The 26,973-nt window shown below is 54.6% G+C and overlaps 13 protein-coding genes across 13 annotated transcripts; 6 read left to right on the top strand and 7 right to left on the bottom strand.

The window, feature by feature from the left end:
• Nucleotides 1–18: 18 nt before the first annotated feature.
• On the top strand, nucleotides 19–3,180 carry LTR77_006585 (uncharacterized protein; the record flags this gene model as incomplete). The annotated part of the gene is made up of 3 exons (XM_064803827.1): nucleotides 19–568; nucleotides 616–3,020; nucleotides 3,073–3,180. 3 exons carry the CDS (start codon nucleotides 19–21, stop codon nucleotides 3,178–3,180), a joined length of 3,063 nt encoding a protein of 1,020 aa, XP_064657628.1.
• A 615-nt stretch (nucleotides 3,181–3,795) lies between these two features.
• cdc17 (ATP-dependent DNA ligase Cdc17) lies at nucleotides 3,796–6,700 on the top strand (the record flags this gene model as incomplete). Its single annotated transcript, XM_064803826.1, has 2 exons — nucleotides 3,796–3,821; nucleotides 3,904–6,700. The coding sequence occupies 2 exons, from the start codon at nucleotides 3,796–3,798 to the stop codon at nucleotides 6,698–6,700; spliced, it is 2,823 nt and encodes a 940-aa protein (XP_064657627.1).
• Nucleotides 6,701–7,197: 497 nt separating this feature from the next.
• On the bottom strand, nucleotides 7,198–7,886 carry ARF1 (Arf GTPase arf1; the record flags this gene model as incomplete). The annotated part of the gene is made up of 3 exons (XM_064803825.1): nucleotides 7,198–7,290; nucleotides 7,352–7,662; nucleotides 7,739–7,886. The coding sequence occupies 3 exons, from the start codon at nucleotides 7,884–7,886 to the stop codon at nucleotides 7,198–7,200; spliced, it is 552 nt and encodes a 183-aa protein (XP_064657626.1).
• Nucleotides 7,887–8,838: 952 nt separating this feature from the next.
• Nucleotides 8,839–10,142, bottom strand: rcd1 (RNA-binding protein, CCR4-NOT complex subunit Rcd1; the record flags this gene model as incomplete). Its single annotated transcript, XM_064803824.1, has 4 exons — nucleotides 8,839–9,043; nucleotides 9,095–9,470; nucleotides 9,524–9,679; nucleotides 9,731–10,142. The coding sequence occupies 4 exons, from the start codon at nucleotides 10,140–10,142 to the stop codon at nucleotides 8,839–8,841; spliced, it is 1,149 nt and encodes a 382-aa protein (XP_064657625.1).
• Nucleotides 10,143–10,766: 624 nt separating this feature from the next.
• Nucleotides 10,767–11,475, bottom strand: RPL10A (60S ribosomal protein L10A; the record flags this gene model as incomplete). Its single annotated transcript, XM_064803823.1, has 2 exons — nucleotides 10,767–11,029; nucleotides 11,085–11,475. 2 exons carry the CDS (start codon nucleotides 11,473–11,475, stop codon nucleotides 10,767–10,769), a joined length of 654 nt encoding a protein of 217 aa, XP_064657624.1.
• Nucleotides 11,476–11,727: 252 nt separating this feature from the next.
• LTR77_006580 (uncharacterized protein) lies at nucleotides 11,728–12,444 on the bottom strand (the record flags this gene model as incomplete). The annotated part of the gene is made up of 2 exons (XM_064803822.1): nucleotides 11,728–12,184; nucleotides 12,236–12,444. 2 exons carry the CDS (start codon nucleotides 12,442–12,444, stop codon nucleotides 11,728–11,730), a joined length of 666 nt encoding a protein of 221 aa, XP_064657623.1.
• A 357-nt stretch (nucleotides 12,445–12,801) lies between these two features.
• On the top strand, nucleotides 12,802–14,549 carry LTR77_006579 (uncharacterized protein; the record flags this gene model as incomplete). The annotated part of the gene is given in 2 exon segments (XM_064803821.1): nucleotides 12,802–12,908; nucleotides 12,920–14,549. The coding sequence occupies 2 exon segments, from the start codon at nucleotides 12,802–12,804 to the stop codon at nucleotides 14,547–14,549; spliced, it is 1,737 nt and encodes a 578-aa protein (XP_064657622.1).
• Nucleotides 14,550–14,648: 99 nt separating this feature from the next.
• LEO1 (Paf1 complex component) lies at nucleotides 14,649–16,376 on the bottom strand (the record flags this gene model as incomplete). The annotated part of the gene is made up of 3 exons (XM_064803820.1): nucleotides 14,649–15,791; nucleotides 15,845–16,004; nucleotides 16,060–16,376. 3 exons carry the CDS (start codon nucleotides 16,374–16,376, stop codon nucleotides 14,649–14,651), a joined length of 1,620 nt encoding a protein of 539 aa, XP_064657621.1.
• Nucleotides 16,377–17,553: 1,177 nt separating this feature from the next.
• On the top strand, nucleotides 17,554–18,860 carry LTR77_006577 (uncharacterized protein; the record flags this gene model as incomplete). The annotated part of the gene is made up of 3 exons (XM_064803819.1): nucleotides 17,554–18,001; nucleotides 18,102–18,216; nucleotides 18,269–18,860. 3 exons carry the CDS (start codon nucleotides 17,554–17,556, stop codon nucleotides 18,858–18,860), a joined length of 1,155 nt encoding a protein of 384 aa, XP_064657620.1.
• Nucleotides 18,861–19,061: 201 nt separating this feature from the next.
• On the bottom strand, nucleotides 19,062–20,850 carry LTR77_006576 (uncharacterized protein; the record flags this gene model as incomplete). The annotated part of the gene is made up of 4 exons (XM_064803818.1): nucleotides 19,062–19,497; nucleotides 19,552–19,831; nucleotides 19,900–20,003; nucleotides 20,057–20,850. 4 exons carry the CDS (start codon nucleotides 20,848–20,850, stop codon nucleotides 19,062–19,064), a joined length of 1,614 nt encoding a protein of 537 aa, XP_064657619.1.
• A 653-nt stretch (nucleotides 20,851–21,503) lies between these two features.
• On the bottom strand, nucleotides 21,504–22,802 carry LTR77_006575 (uncharacterized protein; the record flags this gene model as incomplete). The annotated part of the gene is made up of 1 exon (XM_064803817.1): nucleotides 21,504–22,802. One exon carries the CDS (start codon nucleotides 22,800–22,802, stop codon nucleotides 21,504–21,506), a length of 1,299 nt encoding a protein of 432 aa, XP_064657618.1.
• Nucleotides 22,803–22,968: 166 nt separating this feature from the next.
• On the top strand, nucleotides 22,969–24,724 carry LTR77_006574 (uncharacterized protein; the record flags this gene model as incomplete). Its single annotated transcript, XM_064803816.1, has 2 exons — nucleotides 22,969–23,180; nucleotides 23,260–24,724. 2 exons carry the CDS (start codon nucleotides 22,969–22,971, stop codon nucleotides 24,722–24,724), a joined length of 1,677 nt encoding a protein of 558 aa, XP_064657617.1.
• A 790-nt stretch (nucleotides 24,725–25,514) lies between these two features.
• Nucleotides 25,515–26,715, top strand: LTR77_006573 (uncharacterized protein; the record flags this gene model as incomplete). Its single annotated transcript, XM_064803815.1, has 3 exons — nucleotides 25,515–25,735; nucleotides 25,788–26,075; nucleotides 26,130–26,715. 3 exons carry the CDS (start codon nucleotides 25,515–25,517, stop codon nucleotides 26,713–26,715), a joined length of 1,095 nt encoding a protein of 364 aa, XP_064657616.1.
• Between the last annotated feature and the right edge of the window lie 258 nt (nucleotides 26,716–26,973).

Raw genomic sequence — 26,973 nt, 5'->3', positions numbered from 1 at the left:
CCTGGTGGTGCCTTCCCAATGCAAAGCTTGGCTGCAAAACTCACTTTCGACCTCACCTCGTCTGGTGAGGTCCTGGTAAGTCTATACTCATCACTGCTAGATCAGATCAGGACACAGGAGATGGCTGCTTTCAAGCAGCCACAGAAGCGCCGCCAAAGTAGTGGACAGAACTCGTCTCGCAACACACGCGGCCGCGCCCCATCTGTGGCCACATCGACCCGCTCAGACACCACTTCTGGCTCCCGCTATGCGGCCTCTCGTCGCTCGTCCGCAGGCTCTTCACGAAGTCAGGCTAGCAATCATGCGACGCCCACGCCCGGGGCACGCTTGGAGCGGTCCGCGTCAGTAGCCAGCTCGAGGACCTTCAATGGCATCTCCGAACGCCAGGCCGCGACTGAGCCACCGTCGGATGGTCTTGGACTTGATGAAGACAACCTTAGCGAGGTGATCATGGCTGTAAACATGCTGCCCAGGGGGCTGGTCGGCTGTGCGTACTATGTCGCGAGGGATGAGAAGTTGTACTTCATGGAGGATGTCAAGATCGGTGGACCAGATGTCATCGATGCTTGTATGTCGATAGTTCTTGTGCTTTACCTTCCAGCTGACACTAGGCAGTGAAGCTCTTCATCGATCCGACCGTGGTGTTGGTGTCCAGCAAATGTGTGGACGAAGTCTTCAACCGCCTTGATCCCGAGACGAGGAACGCAAGAGCATCCGTCGATGGACGAAGTGGCGACCAGACTCGGCTTCCTTACTTGCTGGAGTGTCGCCCAAATGCAGAGTTTGGGTACGAAGCTGCACGCAACAAGCTGGTCAATCTACGCATGGGACAGCCCACTGGACCCAAAGTCACGTTTGTCGTGCCTGGAGACATCGTTGCTCACGAAGACATCTCTACAAATCTCGAAGGTGGCTTCGCTGGAAGACAAGGACAGCTGCTACGTCTTGCCGGCTGGATCAACATGGAGAGCAGGATTACTGTGGGCTGTGCGGGTGCTGTGCTCTCCTACCTCCAACGCAGACGAGTTACGACTTACCTACCAGGCGACAAGGCTGCTGCTTCGATGTTCAGGGTCGGGACAGTTGAGATGTTCAGCTTGAGCGGTTCCATGTTCGTGAACGCAGATACACTACTGTCGTTGCAAATCACATCTACCGAGTGCCATCCAAATGCGCAGAATCAGGGGCCTGCAAGTCGAGGCTGGTCATCTGGAGGATCGAAGGAAGGTCTTTCGGTCTACGGCCTCTTCCATTACTTCGCAAGGACTTCGCAAGGCCGTCTTCTGCTTCGACAATACTTCCTGCGACCGAGCTTGAACCGTGCAGTGATCGACGAGCGACTTGACACAATCAGCGTACTGCTCCGTCCGGACAACGCAAGCCTGTTCGATCAGCTGGGCGAGATGCTTTCGAAGATCAAGAACATCCGGCTGGTCACCGCGAACCTTCGAAAGGGTATTAGCAGTGGCCTGACCAAGAGCCGTTCAGTCTCCACCTCTGTCTGGCCCACTCTTCGTGAATTTGTCTTCTACTCACTGCTTCTATATGACCACATGACCGAGCTAGCTGGTGGCGAGGGCCTTGCTATCCGCGCAAAGATTCTGCAGAGGTTCGAGAAGCAGCAGCTTGCAGCAGTTGGGACCTTGATCACCGTAGTCGTGGACTTCGAGGCGACGAGAGAGCAGCGCAGGACCGTTGTCTTAGCCGGAGTCGACGGAGAGTTGGACGAAATCAAGCGGACCTACGATGGCATCGAGAGCCTGCTGCACGAAGTGACCAACCATATCGCAGGCAATGTACCGGCTGAACTGAATGCGAAAATCAATGTCATCTTCTTCCCGCAGATTGGCTTCCTCATTGCTTGTCCAGTCGAGGCAGATACTGGCGCCGGCGTCTTTGAAGGTCCAATCAACGATCCTTGGGAGAAGATGTTCGTCACCGAGGTCTCAGCTTACTATAAGAACTCGAACATGGGCGAGCTGGACGAACGATTTGGAGACATCTACGGGAGGATCTGTGACAAGGAGATTGAGATAGTGCAGGAGCTTGGTGAGAGGATTCTCGAATATGAAGAAGCATTGCACGATGTCTCGGACATATGCGGCGAGCTCGACAGTCTGGTTGCTCTTGCAAAAGGGGCGAAGCAACACAACTTCGTGCGTCCTCGTCTGACCGATGAGAACATCATCAAGATCAAAGGCGGAAGGCATCCACTCCAAGAACTCACCGTGCCATCGTTCGTGGCGAACGATACGTATCTTGTGGGCGGTGCTGGGACCGAGCCAGGAGCTGCTCCCTTCATCAACCACTCTCCTCAGCCAGGACACGATGGATCTGTTAGCGAGGGTCCAAGCATGGTGCTGATGACTGGACCGAACTACTCTGGCAAGAGTGTCTACCTGAAGCAAGTCGCCATCATCGTGTACATGGCTCACATCGGCTGCTATGTGCCTGCGGACGCTGCAAAGATTGGTCTGACAGACAAGATACTCACCCGTATATCGACTCGTGAAAGTGTGTCTCGTATCCAAAGCGCTTTCATGATCGACCTACAGCAGATCTCCGTCGCCCTCAGTCTAGCCACACGCCGCAGCCTTCTCATCATCGACGAATTCGGCAAAGGCACAGAGTCCAACGACGGTGCAGGACTGGCAGCAGGCGTATTCGAGCATCTCCTTCAGCGTGATGCCGAATCACCCAAGGTGCTGGGAGCAACGCACTTCCACGAGATCTTTGAAGCCGGATTTCTGCAGCCTCGACCTTCCCTGAGCTTCGCACATATGGAGGTACGAATGGACACGCAGGCGTCGCAAGTGGATGATCAGATTACATATTTGTACAACTACCGTCCGGAGAGAAGTACATCCAGCTTCGGCACCATCTGTGCGGCAATGAACGGCATCGAGCCTTCGATCATCGAGAAGGCGGATCAGCTGCTACTGCTCGCTTCGAAAGGAGCAGACCTCGTCGAGGTTTGTGCTGAGCTGCCGGGTGCTGAGCTCGCTGAGCTGGAGGATGCTGTAAGATGTTGTTCGACATGCACGGAGCAGGATTTTGCTAACGTTGCTTCAGGAGACCATTGCTCGAGAGTTTCTCGCCACGGAGATCAACGAGTGCCAGCCTCGCAAGCTTGTCGACGACCTGGTGACGCTGGCAAGCTCGACGGATGGGGCATCATGAGCCTTGGGCTCCTCAAACTACTCTATTTGCTGGGTGAATTGAACAGTGGTATGTATTTTAGCTGAGCTACGTGTATGATAGACGGAGATCTAAGATTGTAGCTGAACGCAAGATGGGAAGGCTTCGATGTAAACGACTTGGGACGATATTCGATTGCATGTTGCTTTTCGTAGAATTTACCGTATCATCTGGAACTAGATCCTATGCTCCTGTGCAACGTTTGCCCTGCGTCTTTGACAAGGAGATGGGTGTAAGGTAGTGTTAATGTGGGACGAGAATGAAGAGGTGAGGTCGGCCGTGAGTCGGAAGCTCAATCGCGAACGTCACCTCGCGTGTCTGCCTTGAGCGCGTCTCTTACGCGATCCCAATTAACCTTTGAGACGACAATCTTCGACTTCACACTACGCTCGCACATGGTACAATAGGGTTATGCTATGGTCTCGTTCCCCATTGCCTCGGTCATTCTGTGCTTCCAAGCACAAGCATAACCCTGCCCGAGTCCTGCTCTACTTCAACTCCATCCCGCCTTTGGACCCGTCAACCACCGCGAGAGACTCAAGATCGACATATAGGCATTGGCGACCACCCCAGACCGATCGCACCAGGACCGCTATCATGGCGCCCCAGCAGGCCAAATTGGGGTATGTGAAATCGTCACAGCGGACTTTGGGGTGCGATGACCGCACTCCATAATGTACCGGTGCAGTTCTAACTATTCCACAGCAACTTCTTCGGACATCAAAACGGGATCAAGGCAGCACCGCAACAAGCCAAGCTCAAGTTCTCGTCGAAAACAGCCGGAGAGAAAAACGAAGACAATGGGGCTGAAGCATCGCCCGGCGCGGACGAGCCTGCAACCGCCAACGGCACAAACGGAGTCAAGAAGGAGGAAGATGTCAAGATGGAAGATGCCGCGCCTGTGAAGAAAGAGGAGCTGGACGATTCTACGCAGATCGAGCCCGAACCTGATACTGGCGGCTCGTCGAAGAAACGTCCAGCTTCTGCTAGCAGCGGAGACGGTATTGCTGCAGATGAGGATGGTGAGGAGCCCCCTACGAAGAAACAACGTGGCCGGCCGAAGAAAGGTGTCGCGGTCAAGAAGACAGGCAAGGAGAAGGTGAAGGCAGAGCCACTTGAGGATTCTGCTTCCGAGGACGAAGATGCTGCATCGTCGGCAGAGCCACAAGCGAAGGGACGAGCTGATGCCGTAAAGAAGAATGCGGGGCCGGTCTCCAGTGACGAGGATGATCGACCATTGAAAAAGAAGCCCAAGGAAAAGCAAACAGCGAAAGCCGATCAGAAAAGCAAGGCACCGGCAAAAGAGGCTGCTCGAGAAGTCAAAGAGGTCGAAGAGGACAAGGAGGCAGAGAAGATGAGCGCATCTGAAGTTGAAGAGGAATTGTCCGAGGATGACGAGGAAGATGAGGAGGAAGAGAAGCCGGAGGCAGCGAAGAAGGTCCGGGAGAAGGTCCAGACTACCTTGAAGTCAAGTGCGAAAGATCCATATCCGGACTGGAAGGCTGGCGACCCCGTCCCATACGCGGCCCTCTGTACGACCTTCTCCAAGATCGAGCTCACAACGAAACGTCTGGAGATCCTCGCGCATTGCTCCTTGTTCCTGAGGCAAGTCCTTCGTCTGACACCTGAGGATCTACTACCTGTGGTGCTGCTTATGATCGGCAAGCTCGCTGCAGACTATGCCGGCGTCGAACTCGGCATTGGCGAGTCTCTGATCATGAAGGCCATCGGCGAGACTACTGGCCGTGCTCTAAAAGTTGTCAAGGAGGACCAGCAGAAGATCGGTGATCTTGGGCTTGTCGCGGCCAAGAGTAGATCGAACCAGCCTACGATGTTCAAGCCCAAGCCGTTGACTGTCCGCCGTGTCCACGAGGGCCTCATGAAGATTGCCACAATCGAAGGCCAAGGTTCGCAGCAAAGGAAAGTTGATGGGATCAAGAAGCTGCTGTCGTCAGCTGATGCTACCCTTGCCAAAGGCCAGAGCGTGGACATCACACAAGACAAAGGCGGACCGAGTGAGGCAAAGTTCATCATTCGTGCTCTTGAAGGAAAGATGAGACTGGGTCTTGCAGACAAGAACCTCCAGGTTGCTTTGGCACATGCGATGACCGTCCACGACGCCTCAAAGGATGGCAAGGAGGTCCCGAGTGAGGCTGAACTCAAGAAGGGCGAAGAGACGTTCAAAGCAGTCTACAATGAGCTGCCGAGCTACGAAGTCATCGTCCCTACACTGTTGAAAGGGGGCATCTGGAATCTGAGAGAGGTCTGCAAGCTACAGCCCGGTGTGCCGCTCAAGCCCATGCTTGCGAAGCCCACAAAGTCGATTGGCGAGGTGCTCGACCGCTTCGAAGGCAAGGATTTCACGTGCGAGTTCAAGTACGATGGCGAACGTGCGCAGATACATTTCGTTGCACACGATGCTGATGAAGACTACGCGTCAACGGTTGCTCCGTCAGAAGGCAAGTCTGAGCGTGGCACATCGAACATCTTCTCTCGCAACAGCGAAGACCTGAGCAAGAAGTACCCCGACATTCTGGCTAAGCTACCTGACTGGGTCAAGCAGGGTACGAAGAGTTTTGTTCTCGATTGCGAGACCGTAGCGTGGGACGTCGAGAAGAAGCACGTTCTGCCCTTCCAACAGCTCATGACCCGTAAGAAGAAAGACGTCAAGGTCGAGGATGTCAAGGTCAAGGTGTGCGTCTTCGCCTTCGACCTCCTCTTCCTCAACGGCGAGGCTCTGGTCAACAAGTCCTTCCGCGAGCGCCGCGACTTGATGTACGGCGCCTTCGAGGAAGTGGAAGGGGAGTTCTCCTTCGCCAAGTTCGGCAATACGCGCGAGATCGAAGAGATCCAGACTCTCCTCGAAGACTCCATCTCCGCTTCCTGCGAAGGCCTCATGGTGAAGATGCTAGACGGCGTCGAGTCCCACTACGAACCATCCCGGCGCTCCCAGAACTGGCTCAAAGTTAAGAAGGACTACCTTTCCGGCGCCGGCGACTCTCTCGACCTCGTCGTGCTGGGCGCCTACTACGGCAAAGGCAAGCGTACATCAGTCTACGGCGCCTTCCACCTCGCCTGCTACAACACGTCCACGGAGAAGTACGAGACCGTCTGCAACATCGGCACCGGCTTCTCCGAAGTCCTGCTTCAGGAACTCTACGAGGCGCTCTCACCGCTCGTCATCGATCGCGCGAAGCCCTTCTACGACCATTCGACCGGCAAGAACGACCAGCCGGACGTGTGGTTCGAGCCGCGCTATGTTTGGGAAGTCAAGACGGCAGATCTGACACTCAGTCCGCGTTACCGCGCCGCTGCTTCAGAGTTTGGTGGCGATGGGGTGCACAAGGGTGTCAGTCTGCGCTTCCCGCGGTTCATTCGCGTGCGGGATGATAAGAAGCCGGATGCTGCGACGAGTAGTCGGCAGGTGGCGGAGATGTACAGGAAGCAGGAGCATGTGGGCAAGAACAAGGGTCCGTCGGTGGATGATGACTTCGAGTATTGAGGGGTGGGTTGTTGATGTGGACTTGCTGATGTTGCTGAAGCATTTGCTCGCGCCTACACACGCAGGCGATACACTTACCAGAGTATGGGTAGCTGATAGCCACGAAGTCAAGTAATGGCACGCGCATGATCTCAAACAAAGCTTTCATTCTCTACTCCCCGAAACAAGTGGAAAAACACACACGCAACAACGCCCAGGCCAGCCAGCGAGAAGCAAAGCACCGAGTAAAAAGAAGAGACCCCAATAACTCATGCATCACTTTCTCCTCGGTTCGTGCCAGACGCTGTAGAGCTAGAGTAGTACATCGCTGTTGTAATCTTTTCCAGTCTCGCACCGTTTTGCTCCTGCTGCTCACCACATCCACCCCTTGCTGCAAATTCAGTCGTCGTTTATGCTCGTTCGTTCACGGGTTGCACGTGCATCACCCTCTCACCAGTCTTCTCAGGCCGATGGGGACTGAATTCGTGCCTTGGCGTCAGGTCGCTGGGTGGAGTGGTCTAGTTATGGCCAGCTTTGCGCAGCGAGTTGCTGAGCCATTCGAGACCTTCGTAGAGACCGTCTCCGGAGGTGGCGCAAGTCGATTGAATGTACTGTTCACGAACGCGTTAGCGAAAAGTCCTCACCGCTCAGCGTTACATGATGAAGACGTACCCAAGCCCGCTGCCTCAAACTGTGCAAGCCAAGCTTGTCGGTGATCTCAGCCGCGTTCATCGCATTCGGCAAATCCTGCTTGTTCGCGAACACGAGCAGCAACGCATCTCGCAGCTCGTCCTCGTTCAGCATCCGCTGCAGCTCCTCGCGGGCCTCGACGACACGGTCGCGATCGTTGCTGTCGACGACGAAGATGATGCCCTGGGTGTTCTGGAAGTAATGCCTCCACAGCGGTCGGATCTTGTCTTGTCCACCGACGTCCCAGACGGTGAATTGGATGTTCTTGTACTCGACGGTCTCGACGTTGAAGCCTGTAGAAAGGGAGCACGTGAGTACGTATGCTTCAATGTACAGGTCGCGGGGGAGGGTTGGGGGGAGTGTACGTACCGATTGTCGGGATTGTGGTCACGATTTCACCCAGCTTCAGCTTGTAGAGGATGGTGGTCTTTCCGGCAGCGTCCAAGCCAACCATCAGAATGCGCATCTCCTTCTTGCCCCAGAGGCGATCGAACAGCTTCGAGAACGTGAGACCCATCTTGGCGGTGTTTTGGCGAGTTTGGATGAGGAGGGTTCAGTGTTTGGGCAGAGCAGGATCGATGTCTGCTTCGAATCGAGCGGTCAGCGGTCAGTTCTGCACATCGCCCTGTATGCCTCGTGACTTTGTATTCACGGTATTCGTCTGCCTTGTCCCGGTTCTGCACATCTGTCCTTTGGACTGAGGCATTGGCGATAGTTTATGCCACATGTCCAGTCCCGACAGCGCACATTGCGCTGACCAGACCCCCTTAGGCAGCGACTTTCCACCAGCGGCAATGGAAGACTCACCTATTGATGACACTGCGATCCTCGAGGATTAGTTGAAGGTCGTTGAAGTCGTGATGTTGTGGACTTGGGCGACGAGTGAGGTGGATGTGCCTGCTCAGCGCGGTGAGTAGAAATCTAACAGCGGCTTCTCCCGCGGAAGCCACATCGCAACGGAGGAGGCGCAGATCAAGGGTCTAATGGCACGTGATGTTGACAGCGCGCCAGAAAGCGAAGGGCATGTGAAGATTCCAGACTGAGAGGACGATGCCAGTGGTGGTCAAATGATGTTTTGCAACCCTATCTACACAACGCTAGAATTTAAGGATCGATCTAATCCTACAGTAACCTCCCTCCTGTCCCCGCAAGAGGAACCCGACGCACGTTTCAAGGATATCATGGTATATACATCAAAAAGAAAGCCCCTCCATCCATTCATCCGACCATCGTAAGGAAACGCCGCTCGCTAATGCATCCGCAACCAACGTCTTCCGGTGACTGTGGTCGCAGAACTAAGAGGTCATCGCACTCGTGTCAATGGGGTATCAGGTGGTCCTCGGGACTTGTCCCTCCATGCCCGGGAATGATTCTGTTGCTGCAGTAGAGACCGCAACAGAGGGTCCAGGCCTTCACACCGCAAGCTGGGCGTGCTCGCGCGTCAACCAAACGTGGGCAAAGGCCTGTCTCTACTGCTGAAGGAGGGTTTGTCCAGCATGTCCGTATACCTGCGACATCGTGGGCTCCGCTTGGTCAGACAATGCAAGCAAGAGCTGGGCAAGGCAGCGCTTCGTAGCCGCATCGTCTCTCAAGACGGGTGAGAAAGTGGCATCGCGCAGTGGCTCTGGCAGACACTGGCGGAGTGCTTCCCGCGCACGAGCGTTATCCGATAGACTGAGCACCCGTTAGCATTTGCTTAAGCAAGTTTCATGATCTAGGACATACCGCAGAAAACAGCGCACCACATGCTTAAGCAGCCGCACAGTCTGCTGGTCCACGAGCTGAGTAACCATATTACTCAGAACAGTCCCAACAGCGTAGAATCGCTCGTACGTCTGACAGATGTATTGCAGGCCCATGTCGTCGAGTAGAATCTTTTGAACGATGAAGATAGCAACCGTTTTGCTAAGCTCAGACCCCGTCTCCATGATGCGCAGACACAGCGGAATGATCTCCGTGGTGAGGAGGAAGTTGATCACTTCGGAGCTGTCGTTCTTGACGAGGGCGCCGATGACACCCAGGGAGGTGAGACGGAGGTATTCGAAAGGTCGAGACTTGGAGGTGGTGTTGAGGAAGGGGTAGAGGAAGAGTGGGATGTGCGCTGGCAGAAGTCAGTCGTCAAATTCGCCGGCGTTAAGAACAAATCACCCATACCACTGAGGAAGAGCCCACGGGTCTCATGATGTGACGCGACGCACTGCAACAGCGCCAGAGCATTGCAGACCCGGTTGCTAGCCGCCGCCGTGAGCTGTGACGGGTTCAAGAGAGGATATACCGAAATGATCTCTTGTAGGAGCGAGGTCATGACACCTGTATCCTGTCAGCGTTGGCCCACATCCACTGGACGCTTCTCGTCCTCACCAAAAGAATGCCATAGTATGAGCGCCAACTCTGGGACCTGCTCTCTCTTCTTGCTAAGCTCGAGCAACGCAGCCTCCCTCGTAGTCGCGTTCAACACCTGCGCAATCCACTCCAACACCTTCCTGTTCTCTTCACTGATCTGCGCATCGCCGCCCGGTATCATGCTCGCCGGTCCGTGGTCCAGGTCTCGCCCATCGCCTAGTCCCTGTCCCATGCTGCTGCTGCCATTCGTATTGGCACTGCTCTGTGTCATGCGGCTGAAGTGCTGCTGCTGCTGTTGCTGCTGCTGAGCGACAGCGTTTGCCGCCGCGGCCGCCTGAGTCTGGGCATAGTGGTGGGTGTTCTGCGCGTGCTGGTGGTGCTGCCAGTCTGGTTGGTACGGGTTCTGGTGTGGGAAGACAGCGTGCTGCATGGTTGCGGATCGGCAATCATGCGGGCGCTGTCGTCCCTCGGATAGTGATAGAGGGTCCCCGCACGCGGTATTCGAGTCTATCGGGAGGTGACGCGAGTGTCGAGAGAAGGAGAATGCACGGTGACGAGTGAAAAGGTGGTCGAGGTGGTGTATCTGCAGGTCCGAAATGCCAAATACCGAGGACTGCAGATGCCCGCGAAACTCAAGCTTGGACCTCCAAATTGGGTTCTTCAAAAGCCCGATGAATGAATGATCAAACTGTCTTCCTGGTTCGAGTGTGAAATATGAGGATGAAACGACGCCGCCGGCCTCTCATGAAGTCTGGAGAGGCAATCGCTCACAGCGGGAAGCCAAATTAGTCACATGTCGAGACATCTATCAGCTCGGAATTGGAGCGCGCAATGGCAGGTGTATGAAACTCTGCTCAATCACGCACATGTAAATGGGATGGATCAACGATGAAGCAGAAAAAAGGTGGCGGATGATCTTGGTGGATGACTCGAGGTTCTATTGCTGCGCTCAGCCAGTGAAGGCGAGGCAAAGACTAGCTACTACATGAATAGCCACACGCTCGAAGCAGCCCAACCACACTTGGCAGCCGTTGTTGGAGTACGCACCACCCATCTAGTAGAGACGCTTTGGCGGCGACATCGTACCCTTGATGGTGAGGCTGCCCACGTTCTGCCAGCCCTTCTTCAGCAGCGAGACGAGGTAGTTGATGGACAACATTATGTTGCCGATCAGCTCATCCTCCGTCATGTCCACGTTGCCCACGGCGACACCCATGCACAGCACCTTCTTCAACTGGAACTTGATCGTAGACTTGACTTCGGTGATCTTGTTGTTGAGGTCTTCGGCGTGGGAGACTGGGGTGGGGAACTTGCCGGCTGCAGAATGTGTCAGTATACGTCAAAATGCAGTGGGGAAGTAAAGGCATCTCACCCTTGGAAAGACCTGGACCCAAGAGACGGGGGATTTGCTTGATGAGGGTCTCGGAGGCGACGAAGGCGTCGTACTTGCGGGCCAGCTTCTTGATCAACTTCTTGTTCTTGTTGAGCTTCTTCAAGTCCTCGGAGGACATGGCGTCGATCCCCAGATGCTTCGCGCGGTCGATGTCATGCTGGTCACCGAGGATGCAGACGCTCATGCCCGGGCGCGGGACACGGGGGAGCTTGACGGTGCCCGAGAAACGCTTGTCACGCTGCGGGTCGTAGTTCTTGAGGCCGATTTGGAGCTCGACAGTCTCGAGGAAGTTGCGCTTCTTTTCTTCATTGGAGTAGTGGAGGAGTTGCTGCACGTTGGTACGCACACCAGCGACCGTGATTTTCGACATGACGGCGGTCTTCCAATAGCTTCTGGTGAGTGACTATTGGTACGGCTTTGGCGTATTGTTGTGTTTGTGTTCGATGGAGAGAAGAATGTGGTGAAGCTGGAGGTTTTTGAAGAAGTGGCGGCGTGTGTCTTGGCAGTGGACCGTGCGTTTTTTGAGAGAGCTTGACATCGAGGACGACTTTGAGACACCGCATCACGATCTATTTCCACTATATCATTTCTCAATTCCTGCTGACCACGGGCGATACACGCCCTAGGCGGCGGTGACACCTCTAGTCAACTGCATGTGGACCGCGAGATAACCTGGCTTACTCCTGGAGTCCGTCTCTTTGACCACCTCGAAACCCGCCTTCTCATACAGACGCCTAGCAGCGACATTGTGGCCATAAACCGACAGCGTAATGCGGAGATGCCCTCCAACCCTAATAGCCTCGGTGTCTGCGTACGCAAGAGCGGCGTCCATGAGCGCACCTCCAAGGCGGCTACCGCGTGTAGAAGGGCTCACGAAGGTTCCGTTGATGTGAAAATGGATGTCTTTTGGGTCACTTGAGCTCTCGAAAAGCCTTGTGCTCCAGTACGAGGGGGCTGTAGCAGTCATCTGCTTGAATGGATCGATGTTCGCAGATGGTATTGAGAACTCGTCGCCTTCTTCCGGACCGAGCAGAACTACCATGCCTACCCACTCGCACTCCAGAAGCAGCTGGACTGTGCTGGAGCTATGTGAGCCTTCCTGTCGTCTGGACGTTTTTAAGGAGACGAACTGGGCCGCCTTGGGGTTGACCAGTCTTGCAACTGAATGCTCGAGGCCACGCTCGCTCTCCGCTTCGTAAGTCGACGCAAAGGCATCCGGAGCTGCTTGCAACGAGTGCAGTCTGAACTCTCGAAACTTCTGGGCCAGTGCATTGAGACTGCTGTCATTCTCGCTCAGCCTTGGTATGAGGACGACTTGGTAGGTTGGATGTTCGGCCATGGTTGCTGGATTATTTTGGTGCGCACAACACCCACGACTTCGATACAGAATAGGCTTTTCTCATGTCGTTTTCAATGCATACACGTAATTTCATTCTATGAGCAAGAGCAGAAATTCCGCTTGAGAAGTTCCAGGCTTGGATGACTCATCCATGTCAGCTCTCGATTTCGGATTCTTCGATCGGCTCACGCTGCTCGAGCATGTGACCGACTGTTCCAGCAGCCTTCGAGATCTGTATCTCGTGGTACTTCGCCTTTGTCTTTTGCAGAGCATGATCATGAAAATGACCCCAGCCTCGCAGACAACTGTGTTACGACCTGCAGCATTAAGCTGTTCCTTTCCCTGACTGCACTCAACATGCCTCTTGCATCCCCACTCGCATGGCGCCCTCATGCCATTTTAACCACGAAGACTCTAATATCGCTTGCATCCAAGACTACTACCGGACGGCAGTCGGACATGAAGTATGCCAAAGCTTTACAGATCTCGACAAAGCAGCCAACTCGGAAACATCCATCGGCGCGGTCCGGAGCAGAAGCACATTCAACTTCGTCCTCGACTTCAGCGACGATGCAGCGCGCGCCTCGTTTGATCTGCATCCTCTATCTGTTGCTGGGCTGCTAGACACGGAGCGACCTGACATACTCAACACAAGATGGATCAACGTCTTTCGTCCAGCTCAGCAGGCACCCTTGCTGGAACTCATCGCGAAACACTATGATTTCTCACCAAGACTGCTGGCTTTGATGAGTTCGAAGCCTCAGCCGAACGATCATTCAGCTGACGTTGCAGTCAGCACGGGAAGATCTCACCACAGCCTCTGGCGGCGGCGTGGGCATTCTCCGCCATCGAAGCATGATGTCGAGAAGGGACCAGACGAGCTGTCGGAGTTATCTTCGATTTCGAGCTACGATTCTGCCGCGTTCTGTAATCTCTACAAGGTGGCCAACGAGCTCTGGCATTACTCCTCTATCGACTTTGGCCGGAGCTATGTCTGCATAGGTTACAACTCGCTGTACGGGACGAAATGCATTGGTGAAAAGCCTGGCGATGGCTTACTTCCTCACTGCACTAGGGTGTGGACGTGGCTCATCCTTTGCGAAGACAACACGATCGTATCGATCAGCGAAGACCCCTTCCCGTACTCTGGCGATCGGCTGAGCCCGCTACAGCAGCGAATCTTGACAGAAAGTCGCCGCAACATCGTAAACATCTTCCGTGCCATCTGCACAGATGATGCAGCACCAGCAGGCCCGCACATGCCAATGGCTCAACTCCCCATCCGGTCCCGACTTGGTAACACTCCAGCAGAGAGTGCCCACCGCCCTACCGACGTACCTGGCCTGCTCTTTTACTACCTCTTCGAGAACTGGCAGAACAGCTACACCCTCATCACCCGTCGCGAGAGCCGCTACGGCATCGAGCTCAAAGCCTTACGAGATGAGATGTTCGAAGCGCCGAAGCTCTGCCATATTGATCGGCTTGACGCCATCGGTACGGAGTTAGGTGTGCTCAAACGGCACTACTCAGCCTACAACCGCATCATCGACCGGCTTCTCGAACCGCAGACATCGACCACCGCATCAATGCAAAGCTCGAGGTCGAACACCGAAGCCAGCCAGTCATCCCTCGATACCGTCCGCCCTCTCGTGACGGAAAAGGAGAGCATGCTTGGTGTTTCCTTCAGCTCCGCAGCACGCGTCCGCTTTAAACGCCTGCGCGACCTGATCGACCTGTACGCCTTGAGCGAAGTTGAGGAGTACATCAAACAGAAAGACTCCCTCGTCGCGATGAACTTCAACCTCATCGCCATCAAAGAGTCCCTGGACGTCGAGCGATTGACGAGGCTCACGCTGCTGCTGACGAAGATCACGATGATCTTCTTGCCGGTCAGTTTGATGATCGGTTACTTCTCCGTTCAGCTGTCCGGCGTAGAGTACGGGTTGAAGGAGTTTTGGGTCAGCTTCGCCGTTGTGCTGTTCTTGAGCGGCGGTGCGCTGTTTCTCTTCGGGCTGGTCAGTGGGACGGTGCAGACGTTTGAGGCTTTTCGAGCGGTCGGGCGTGGGATGAAGCGTAGTGGTCGATGGATCAAGAGCCGCTTGTAGAGCGTCTGCATATTTCGCTAGTATACACATTGCAGCTCCGGCCTGCGACTCCTGGCTAGACCCAGGATAGAACGAACACCGTAAACCACAACGACGCTGTCACTCATCTTCATCTTCGTCGGCTATCACCCGCCGCCGTTTCGACCTTGACGCCTGCACTTGATCCTCGTCCTCTTCCTCGCCCGGGGCATCTGCCTCATCATCCTCGACCGGCCGGTCACGCTTCGGTGTGCGCTCCCGACGATAGGCATCCTCCACGATGCCGTCATCAGGGTCCTCGTCGTCCTCGACAACCTCCTCTTCGTCTGAAGGAGCAAGGAAGTCATCCTCCTCGTCGTACTCGTCTTCGCGAGAGAACCGCTGCCGACCAAAGTCCTCCTCCTCACTGTACTCGCTGTTTCTTCTCCGCCGCGGCTTCCGTGCCTTGTTGGGACCAGCACGACCTCGACCGCCAGCTCCGCCTTCCTCATCGTCTTCGAGCATGCCTACGTTCAAGCCACCGGCTCGACTCGCCCCCAGCCCTTTCCTGCCAAGCACACGTTCGGAGCGAGCAGCTTCCCGATCCACAGCCGCCTGTTGTTTCTTCCTGCTCTTCTCCGACTCCTGGAGAGCTTTCGCTGCCTGTAGTCTTGCCTTCTCAGGATCTTCGTCGATATGGACCAAATTAATGCCGCTGGCGCCATTGACTTTGCTAGCATTTGAAGCGGCTGCAAGCGAAGCCTGAAGGCGCTCGATTGCGTCGTCCTCAACCGTTGCAGACTGCTTCACGCTGAGGCCGGCGGTGATCTTGTGCGTTACCATCATGACGCCGCTGTCTGGATTGGGACGGAGGAGGTAGGTGAAGGCGTCCTTGGCCTGATTGTATTTCTCGCTCAGTGCCGCACCGTGGCGTCCCGCCTTGCCTCCAAGAGCCTGCATGCTGGTTGGTGTAGGTTTGAGAGGATTTCTTTGAGGTGGTGCAAGCGCGTTGGCGTCAACCTCGTATTGTGTGGTAGGATCCGAGGCAAGCTGGAGGGTCAAGGATCCATCAGACCATCGATTTATCCTTGCGTTGGACTGGAGCTGAGAACGGTCCGAGGGAGAGTGGCGCCATCGCATTGTTGAGAGTGCTGTGTTGAATGCCGAGAACGTCTCGCTCGGGCGTTTGGTGGAATGGTGGTCAGTCGTGGGCGGTTGAAAGGCCTTGTGGTCCCATGCTTGCGGCTCGATAGCCATGAATGAGGGCATCTTCAACAAGTACATCTATGAGCAGTCAGTAATGTACGCCCATACATAAGAAGCTCTGCCGCGCATACCTCGCCATCGCTGGGCTCTGGTACAGCCTGTCGCGGCATCTCCAGCTCCATGATTGACAGTTCCTGGGCGCCAAATTCCTGCTCTGGCTCGGCATTTACACGATCTGTGCGATCCATGTCGTCGCCAGAGTCAAGCTCTTCGTCATCTAGCTGCCTGCGCCTGCTCGACCATTAGTTGCTGCTCGTTGTGGTCGTATATCTAAGGCCGAACTCACGCTGGCTGCTCTGCCTCTCCCTTCGCTTCATCCTCGTCGCCGAATAGATCGTCTCCGGCTGGCGGCTCCTCCTCCTCCTCCTCCTCCTCCTCGTCTTGTGCAGCGCCATTCACCCGTCGCCGTCCACCACGATTCTGCATAGGGTTTGCTGGCAGATCTTCATCATCTTCGTCCTCTTCTTCGTTCATATCAGGTAGGTCTTCATCTTTCGAGTAGACGCCGCTTGTAACCTCGCCTGTTCTCCCATCATCATCACCTAGATCGTTGGCGAGGGGTGATCGCGCCTGGTTCGCAGCGACTGCTGCTGCTGAGGCCATTGCTCGTCTTTCGTTCCACCAGCCGCAGCTCTAGTATAATTTTGGCCAGTAAAGTGAACAACGGTCGCTGGTGTGATCCTGGACGATACGAGGGCGCTCCTGAATGATTAGACTGTGATAACTACCCAGCAGAAAGAGAGTATGAGACGAGGAATTGAATGCAGTTTGCGCGCGACGTGACAGTCCGAAGTGATCTCCAGTAAAGCTCAAGCTAGCAAAGGCTAGCGGGCCGAGCCTCTAGCATGAAACTCTACTCGGAGATCAGAAGGGTTTAATGTTTCAGCGACCTTCACTCCGTCGTCAACCTCCTGACATTATTGTTGGGTTGGCCAACACACTCTTCTGTTCAGTTTCAACCACCACAGCCATCTCGATCAAGAGATCGGCGAATCGACCGGACATACTGAAGTGAACAGCACGACAAGAGGCGCCTTCACGGTGCCATGATGGCTTCCTGGATGAATAACCTGTAAGTTGCTTTTTGAATTTTCTTATTCTCTGCGGAAAGAGGTGGGAGTGGCAGCGTGCGAGGAGGCAGGCAGTCGGTCGAGTGGCAGTGGGCGAGCATCAGCACGACTGAAGTGATCGTGACATGTACCGCCTCTTGGACGTTCCCTCTGGGCCCTCCGAGGTGTGGGCGACCCAACACCGGGCAACTTACACTCAAGTCGACATCCCACCGTTGAGAACCCTTGTACTCTTCAAACGCCCGCCAACGGAACGTGGCGAGAGACTGGATCCCTACGCCCGACACGACTGGGCTGTAACATCAACCAGCAAAGTCCTTCTACGACATCCCAAGGCTTGTCTATCCAGCCTTAGACAAACAGCTTCAACAACCGCCCACCTTCGCATCATTTTTTTGCGGATTTTCTGCAACACAACGCACGAGCGTCCAGACCCCACGTTGAATTTTGCTCGCCTCGTATCATCCTCGGCGATCTAACCACAACTCGTTTAATGCGAACTGTTGTTACTATTGCGCTCATCTGCCCACTCAATTGCTTTGTTGTGCCGCTGTTGCCAATTCTGGCCGCAAATGAGGTGACGTCGGCTCGGAGATGAAGCCGTGTAACCAACACCCAGGCCTTAGCCTTGCTCACTCGTTTACTCGCTCACTTCACTTCACTTCGTTTCCTGCCACTCGCACGTCAGCGCCATCATTGCCGCCAGCAACATGGCTGATGTCTGGCATGAGGGTCGTCCTGGCCCCATTGAGGAGTCAATTCAGGAGTACATGCGATGGTGGTCGCAGAAGTTTGACGTGCCGCTTAAAGTTGTCAGAAGAAATGCTAAGGTTCGCAGCCGTGGCCTCGCGCAAGCGACACGCAAGCAGGGCAACAATAACAACGCCAACCAGCCGCCGAACCGGGCAAACACCTCCTCACCAACCGCCTATGGAGCATCCGGCCTCGGCGCTCCCGCCATGCCAGCAGCACCGCCGTCTCCATCGCTCTCCACGACCATGACTTCGAACGACCAGGCTCATCAGAACAATCAGCAGCAGAAGAAGATCCCACTCTTTTTCCGCGAGGACTACGCCGGTTTTATCGTCAAGGGCAACTTCATGACGTTGGCAGCAAGGCCGGTTCTGGTTGAAGAGGGCGAGTGGCTGTCGCATCAGAGTAAGTGGCGTCTGCATCTCAGCGTGCATCCATAGCACTCTCAGTCCCCCAAATGACGCCTTCGTGACATGGACGACCACATCGCTAACTTTGTATACAGTCGTCGAGCAAAACCGCATCCTGAGTGGCATGCTGAAGTGCATGCAAGAGAAGGATCGCACCACCGGTCGTCCAACATGCAACGAGCAGGCCTGCCCCACGATGTCTGCCGGATCGTGAGTACCGATATGATCTTCGTCCTCTCCGATCATTCTGATAGCAAAGCAGGACCACGTATACCTGGATCGACACCAAGGGCCAGCCGATCAACCTCCCAGCGCCAACCTATATCAAGCACATCCAGACCTGGGTCGCGGGCAAGATTCAAGATCAGTCCCTCTTTCCGACCGACAACTTCACCACTGCGCCGCCACTTCCACGTCTCAATGACACCACGAACGCCAACGATCCGAACCACTGGCTCGGCAAGACGTCAGGCTTCCCGCAGCGCTTCGAAGTTGAGATCAAGAACATGTACAAGCAGATGTTCCGCTGCTACGCTCACCTCTACTGGCAGCACTGGCTGACCTTCTGGGACTTGAACGCTCACCGCGAGCTCAACACTTGCTTCGTCCACTTCATCAACGTCGGGCGCATCTTCAACCTGCTTAACGAGAAGGATATGGAGCCGATGGCGGGGTTGGTGGATCTGTGGGTCAACTCTGGTGTGCTGCCGAAGCGTGTCAACCCAACCGACGTCGTGCAGCCGGCCAGTGCTGGTGGTAGCGCTCCTTCGTCCGCTGGTGGCGCTGGTCCCGCTACTCCCGGCTCCGCTGGCGCGTCTGCGGGCAACGTCGGGTTCGAGAAGTCTACTGGTTGAAGCATGTGACGGTTAAACCCTGTGACGGAAAGTCAACTGTTGAGAGCAGCACGAGGAAGATTCTAAGATCAGAAGAATGAGACATGAGATGATGAAGCTGCTTCCGGGAGACTATGCTTGTTTTGCGGACAGCTCAGACGATACGCCCGAAGCGTTGTGGTCAGAAGGATTCAGAAGATAGCTTGTATGCACAAAGCTACTTCACAAGTCTTTCGTCCTTTCCTCGCTTTCTTTGATCCACTGATCTAGCAATGCCTTGTCCCTGATCTTGAGACCGACCTTGAACTCCTTCGGGTTCAGCGTCAAGCTCGTCAACAGCTTGTTGCAGCCAAACGCATCCAGTACTGGCTGGTCCTTCTTGTCCTTTGGTGGCACGATCTCGAAGGCTGTGATCATGCGCAAGAAAGCAGTGTACAACTCTCGGTTCGCAAGATGGGTTCCAATGCACATCCTTGACCCAGCTCCATAGCCGTAATGCGGCGTTCCACGGGTGGCGGCAGCGTCGTCGATACTCTTGTCCGAGAGGTAGCGATCTGGGTTGAATTCGTATGGGTTCTTGAAATGGGAGTCATCGTAATGGGCACCGTAGGCGTTCATGTAGAAGCTTGTGCCTGCTGGTATTGTTGCGTCGCCCCATCTGTGTTCCGGCTGTCAGGATGCAATGATCCGTTCTCAGCGTAAGACGACTTACTGGATGTCCTTCGTGTTCACTCGTGGCAAACAAATCGGAATGACGCTCCAAAAGCGCAATGTCTCTTTGACCAACGCTGTGATGTACTCGCACTTGTCTTCGTGCAAGCAGCGTTCCCAGCTGTCGTTATTGGGATAGCGTTCGTTGATCTCCTCTAGGGCACGTTTCTGGATCTCTTGTCCGTCAGGACTGGAGAGGTAAGCGATGCACATGATCAGATTGCCTGGGACAGTGTCGAGACCAGCTGAGACCATGCTGAGGCCGATGGACATTACTTCGGCTGTTGGGCAATCTGTCAGCCACGATATTTCTTGTGAGATCTCAATGAGGTTTCCTGTAATGACCTACCATGGTTGAGCTTGGCTTCTGGATCTTTCAAGACATTGCCGGTGATGCAAGGCTTGTCTGTGCCTTTGTCGATGCGCTCTTTTAGCATGTTGAGAAGCTGGTTCCTACCCACTACTGTCAGCGTCCGTCCAGCGAGTTATCTGGCCGTTTCAATTACATGTATGATGCTCTTCGCTTCTTGTACTCCAGCGGCTTGGTGTTGTTCCCAGGCTTCAGTCTCATCAAGGGTATGTAGTCAGCCCAGTTGTTGCTCGTTGACCGGAAGTTAGAGATCTCGCGCTCGACATGCGTGATCTCCGCCAACATCTTGTCGTCGACATTGCCCTCGATCTTGATGCCATAGTTGAGAGTCAACGATGTAGAAAGAGCGTAGCGTGCGAAATGGGCGTTGGGATCCACATCTATTTGGCCATTCTTTGAGTCGCCGAGCAACTCTTTGATAGACTTCGTTGATTCGTAGTCAATGATGGGCATGTATGATTGCACAGCCGGCTTGTTCAAGGCGGTCGCCGCAGCCTTTCTCCTGGCTTTGCAGCTCTCGTCCCACGGGCTGGTTCCGATGGTGAAGCCCTCGCTGCTTGAGACAACGGTGTGGAATGTATGCAGTGTTGGCCTCGAGATCAAAGCAGACTGATTCGTGATCCACAAGTTCTTCACGCTGTCGAAGGTGTTGGCGAATACGATCCTGCGGTTGCCCAGTCGAACCTGGAACACTGGTCCATACTTCTTTGACAAGTCGTGTGCGATTTTGGCATGGTTCTCGCCGAATTGGATCAGGTTCCCAAAGATAGGCCAGCCGGGGACTTCTGGTAGGTTCTTGATCTTGGGGACATCGGTCCTGTCCATGAGCTTGATTGTTGTGTAGATTACGGCGATGAGGAAGAACGGCAGTACCGTGGGGGAGAGCAGGAGGGCCATTATGCCCTGCTGCTGCTGCTGTGCTTCGACCATCGCGAAGGGTTGTCGCCCAGGACCGCAAGAAAGACCAGCCAAAATTCCAGGTCTCAGAGTTGGACGGACTAAATGGCTTACGGTCGTCCAACAGTCGGAGCGGTGGTTGAGAGTTGCAGGTTCTTTCAAGCTTTAGCTTTGCACTTCTTCGACGCAGGTCGTGAAGTCGAGAGGCTCCAACAGCAGTCTTGTCGTTCTTTAAAGCAGCAGCATGTGTAAGTTTACGACACCATCTACGAGGGAAGTCACCGAGAGATGGCCGCCACTAGCACCTTCGCTCGAACGGCGGAATAATCGGAAAGTCATTGGCCACCATTCAACAGCTTTGATGCTGGTACAGGCTCGTGGCGACGTGGTACAGGTCTCCAAGTAAGCTCGCTGCGGGGAATCGAGACCGATGTGGAGGTTGAACAGGACGAGACTGCGGAATATCCCCGCTGCTCCTGCCTCTTTCGGGATGAGGTCTGCAAAGAGGAAGCTAATAGTCGTAAGGCTGAGCATGAGAAGTCGTAACGACTCTCAATCAGACCATGTCCGAGCATGCACAGCGAGGGGCCCGCACTACTGCCGTGGGGCCATGCATACTGATGACATTGAAAGATGAAGGTAGGAAACAAGACATACATCGAACGGCTCATCATCGCTTAGAAGACCTAGAATGACATACTCACTGCGGGCTCTATCTTGCCAGTACACTCCCCAAAGCCTACCAGGCCACCGTCCTCAGTACCGCAGCAGCCAGTGATCGTCACCTGGTCTCCATCTTCAAGGAATTTGCGCTTCTCTCCGCCCTCCAATGCTATCTCAGTCTTGCCATTGTCGGTCTGTTCCAGCAAGCATCCTTTCTCGTTCTTACTTTCGCCAGAAATGGTCCCCGAGCCCAGCAAATCACCGACGTTGAAAGGACAGCCACCAATAGTATGATGCGCCAGCATCTGCGGAAAGGAGAACAGCAAGTTCCGGGAGGATGTCTTACCGATGCTGCTCGCAGTGCCAGAAGAGGTCGTGAGCGAAACTGATAAATCAATCGAGTAGTGGCTCTTGCGATCTTTTTCGTCCAGATATGGAAGCACTTGCGTGTCGTTAGTGATTCCTTTGGCTGTGAATGGCTCCAGAGCATCCATTAGCACGACCCAAGGCGATATCGTTGTGGCCCAGTTCTTCGAGTTGAATGGACCTAGAGGAACGTACTCCCAGGCTTGAATGTCTCGTGCACTCCAGTCGTTCATCAGCACGATGCCGAAGAGATGCTCAGGAGCGTCTTCTATTCGGACTGGGTCTCCCAGAGACGAAGGCTTGCAGACGAAACAACCGAGCTCAAGTTCGATGTCGAGCTTCTTGCTCGGACTGAACATCGGCTCCTTCTTCTGGGGATCTGCTAATATCTGCCCATTGGGTCGTTTGATAGAAGTGCCAGACACGACAACACTACTGGCCCTGCCATGGTAGCCCACTGGGAGATGCTTGTAGTTGGGCTGAAGTGCATTCTCAGGCCCTCTGAACAGCACCCCAACATTGTACGCATGATTTAGGCCAGCGTAGAAGTCGGTGTAATCGTTGGTAAACATAGGCAGATGCATCTTGCACTTTTCCAGCGGGACAAGAGCTGCTTGCTGCAGTTGCTGATTCTCCTGGAGCACATTTTTGAATGGGCCATCCTTCAGGAGCACGCTCTGCAGATATTCTCGGACAACTCTGTGCATTGCCCGACCCAGCTGAGCGAACGCATTCAAGGTGGGCTCGCTGAAAACATGTTGGTGTGGCTGTATGATCGAAAGGGCAGAGAAGCCATTTTCTTGGGCGAAGACATGTAAATCCAGGGCATGGTCGCCAATGGCCACCGCAACATGCGGCTTGCTTTCCTCAGCTGTCGATATAACACCGAACGGGATGTTGTGTATGGAGAAGTGCGATTTTGGATCGACCTGAAGCCATGAGGATAACGGTGCCATCTTGCAAGACCTGGTACGTTGAATGTGCCTCTTATCGTGGCGTGCAGTCCAGCCGAAGATTAGGAGCTCCTGGAGACCTCTCGAGCCTCTCTGCAAAACCGCCTAGCCTTCGTCGCTTCCTAGGTATCCAGTTGCAAGCCCACTCTGTCTTTTGCACAAACACATGATGACGGAGGAGTTCCGTTCGGAATGGCGGCCGTGGCATGCGTGGAAAGTGGTACATGTAGGGTTCAAGGGAGGAGAGGAGGTGGGGTTTGCAGCTGCGGCTAGAGAGGGTTCAACGCTTCCGTCATCGCCGCCGTTCCGTAAAGGCGGAATCACGTCGACTCGATCACGAGAATCTAAGAATGCTCGGAGTAATGCTGGAAGGGATCAAGAGTAAACTTTCTATACCCTCCAAACTTGAATACCCCTGGTGAGCAAATCGCCACATCGAAAAACCTACAGTTTCAACCAGACAAACTGGACGGCTCATACAAATTCATCACCCGACGATGCCTGTCACCAACTTCGCAGTCAAAGAGAAGTATCGCTACCAGAACGGCTTCGGCGACCATCATGAGACCGAGGCCGTCGAAGGAGCTCTTCCCGTAGGAGCGAACAACCCTCAGAAATGCCCTTACGGACTCTACAACGAAAAGCTCTCCGGCACCGCATTCACAGCTCCTCGACATGAGAACCAACAAACATGGCTCTACAGAATCTTACCGGCTTCAGCACACGCTCCGTTCGAACGCCGGGAGAGCGAAACCTACGACACAAACCCTGGCATCCACGGCAAGGAGCGGTGGCATCAAATTCCGAATCAGCTGCGATGGGATCCTTTCGACCTCGACGAGACGGTAGACTGGGTGCATTCCTTACGTCTGGTCGCCGGAGCTGGCGATCCGACCATGAAGAGCGGTCTCGGCATGTTTATCTTTGCGGCAGGCAAAGACATGGACCCACGCTCTGCCTTCTACAGTGCGGATGGTGACCTCTTGATTGTGCTTCAACACGGTGCTCTCGACATCCAGACTGAGCTCGGACGACTGCTCGTGAGGCCCAATGAGATCTGCGTCATACCTCGAGGAATCCGGCATCGCGTGACTCTTCCAGAAGGTCCTGTCCGTGGCTACATGCTGGAGCTGTACCAGGGCCACTTTCAGCTTCCAGAATTGGGACCCATTGGCAGCCACTGTCTTGCAAATCCTCGGGACTTTCAGGCGCCAGTTGCGGACTTCGACGAGGATACTGAGAACGAGTATACTCTGTTCGCAAAATTCTCCGGCCATCTCTTCGCCGCCAAACAGCACCAGACCCCCTTCGACGTAGTCGCCTGGCATGGCAACTACTACCCATACAAGTATGACCTGGGACGATTCGCAACGATTGGGTCGATCTCCCACGACCATCCGGATCCCTCCATTTTCACGGTCCTCACAGCGCAGTCTGACCACCGTGGTACCGCGGTAGCCGACTTTGTCATATTTCCACCGCGATGGCTAGTGGCAGAGGACACATTCCGCCCGCCATGGTACCATCGAAACACCATGAGTGAGTTCATGGGCCTCATCGGCGGCCAGTACGATGCGAAGACAGGAGGCGGTTTTCAACCAGCTGGCGCCAGTCTGCACAACGTGATGAGTGCGCATGGCCCCGACGCGACCTCGCACGAGAAGGCGTCGAACGCGGGGCTGAAGCCTGCCAAAGTCGGCGAGGGCAGTATGGCGTTCATGTTCGAGTCGTCGCTGATGGTTGGCGTGACTGAATGGGGTCTGAAGAAGTGTGCGAAGGTGCAGTCAGACTATAATGCTGAGTCTTGGGAGCCTCTGAAGGCACACTTCCAGCGACCAACACCGGCCAAGATTGTCAATGGTACGGCGAACGGGGTGAAGGGGGAAATTGGCGACAAGAATCAGGTGCCTCATTGGACGTCGTGATAGTTTCATTGCTCCATCTCTCGACACCAAAGATTCTCCTGGACTACAGTGAAGCGGCTCCGTTCAAGATATCTGAATTGATCAACTGTGATAAGGTAGCGCGATCAAATGCTGGCAGTGTTGCCCGTCGCTTACCTTTCCTTCCTTATCGGCCGATCGGTCGACGGCGAACCCTACCTCGCCTCTGTCGTGTCATCTCTCCAAGACTGTCGCGAGGCTCGAGAACTCCTGTCGGCGCTCGTCAAGCAGGTCGGGTTGGTCGGGATGCCGTCCTCCACCAAGACGTGGTCCCGAACGCATTCCCAGAGGCTTCATCTCCGACATCGCTCAGCCTGGACCTCGACAACATCGGACTGATCCGCGCGATTAGATTGATAACAGAGCGTGAGGTTACATCGGGCGACATTAGAAGCTCCACACCCACTTGGCGAGCACAATTTTTCATCTGATAATTCCAGCGGCTCTTATCAGATTGAAAACAAGCTCCGGTGGCATGACTACGGCTCCTTGACCAGACTCCATCCGTTCCAACGATGGGAGACATATTGTCGCTCCCAACATGAACTATTCGCTTGGCTAGCAGCAGGGCTCGTGGGCGAATTCGCTGCGAGGTTTTTCTTCATGAGGTGCGAGTGGGACGATAGGGTCCAGCCATGTGCTTGACGGTGGGTGCTGCAATATATTTCCCATTCTGTCCTTTCGTGCGTTGTCGATCCATTTCGTGTCGAGGTATAAGTCCTGGTGAGAAAACCACTTCGTTGTTGCGTTATCGTCCATACCGTTCTTCACAATGCTGGACCTCTTCTTCCCCAAGATCTGGGCTCACGAGTCCGAGCCCACGGAACAAGTGACGCCGGAAGTAGGAGATGACAAGCAGACGCCTCAGGTCCGGGTCGACAGCGATACCTCCGATGGCGAGTCCTTCACCAGCGGTGCGCAGACTGGTGTGAAGAACATTGAGGCTGTGACCTCCGTATGGACCAAGACGGATCTTATCCTTGCCTACATCTTGTGAGTTTGTCGCTGTCCATCGGCCAGAACAGAACCCTGCTAACTGTACCAGCATTTGGTGCATCTACTTCGTGTCGAGCATGCAGCAAGGCATGACCTCCAGCCTGACGCCCTATGTCACCAGCTCATTCCAGGCCCACTCGCTTACCGCGGCGACCGGCATCATGTCCAGCTTAATCGGTGGTCTCGTCCAGCTACCTCTTGCAAAGATTCTGGATATTTGGGGCAGGCCACAAGGGTTTGCGGTCATGGTATTATGCTTGACTATTGGCCTTATCATGATGGCCGGGTGCAACAATGTCGAGACGTATGCGGCTGCGCAGGTGTTCTACTGGGTTGGGTGGGTCAATTGCCGTCCAGGCTTCGGATGATTGAGCTGACGTGACCGTCGTAGGTACAACGGAACGGGCTATGCTCTGTCCATCTTTGTCGCAGACACATCCTCCCTCAAGAACAGAGGGCTTATGTTCGCCTTCATCAGCTCGCCATACATCGCTACCACGTGGATCGGCGGTCCAATCGCAAAGTCCTTCCTCAAAGGTGCTGGATTCCGCTGGGGCTTTGGCACCTTTGCCATTGTCGAGCCTCTTGTCACGGTTCCACTCTTTGTTCTGTTCGTCCGCAACTACCGCAAAGCGAAGAAGGCTGGCCTGATCACCCCTCGCAACTCCGGACGGACTGCCTGGCAATCGTTCAAATACTACGCCATCGAGTTCGATGTGATCGGCTTGCTCCTGATTGTCAGCGGCCTGGCTCTGTTCTTACTACCATTCAGCCTTTACTCCTACCAATCGGAAGGCTGGCAGTCACCCATGATCATCTGTATGATTGTATTCGGTGGCTTGTTGTTGATTGGTTTTGGCTTCTACGAGAGATTTTTGGCCCCTAAGACGTTCATACCCTTCGGCCTTCTTACCGACCGAACTGTACTCGGCGCGTACATACTCAGCGCGATTATATTTGTGCAGTGGGTCCGTTAAAAAGCACATCCCTACCATGACTGAGACATCTGCTAACATTCTTGTCGGTAGTACATCTGGAACAACTTTTTCACTTCCTTCTTGCAGGTCGTCAACGGTGTGTCTTCATGCGGCAGAGATCACTCACTTCTTAGGTATCTGCTGACATGTCAACCCTCGCAGACCTCACGATAACTGAAGCTTCATACGTTGGGCACATCTACAACATCGGATCTTGCTTCTGGGCTGTTGTTGTAGGCATTGCCATTCGGGTGACCG

The sequence above is a fragment of the Saxophila tyrrhenica genome (assembly GCF_035928015.1).
Source record: "Saxophila tyrrhenica strain CCFEE 5935 chromosome Unknown scaffold_10, whole genome shotgun sequence".
NCBI lineage: Eukaryota > Fungi > Ascomycota > Dothideomycetes > Mycosphaerellales > Extremaceae > Saxophila > Saxophila tyrrhenica.
Note: the sequence above shows the minus strand (reverse complement) of the source record. Positions and strands in the feature narration are given on the sequence as shown.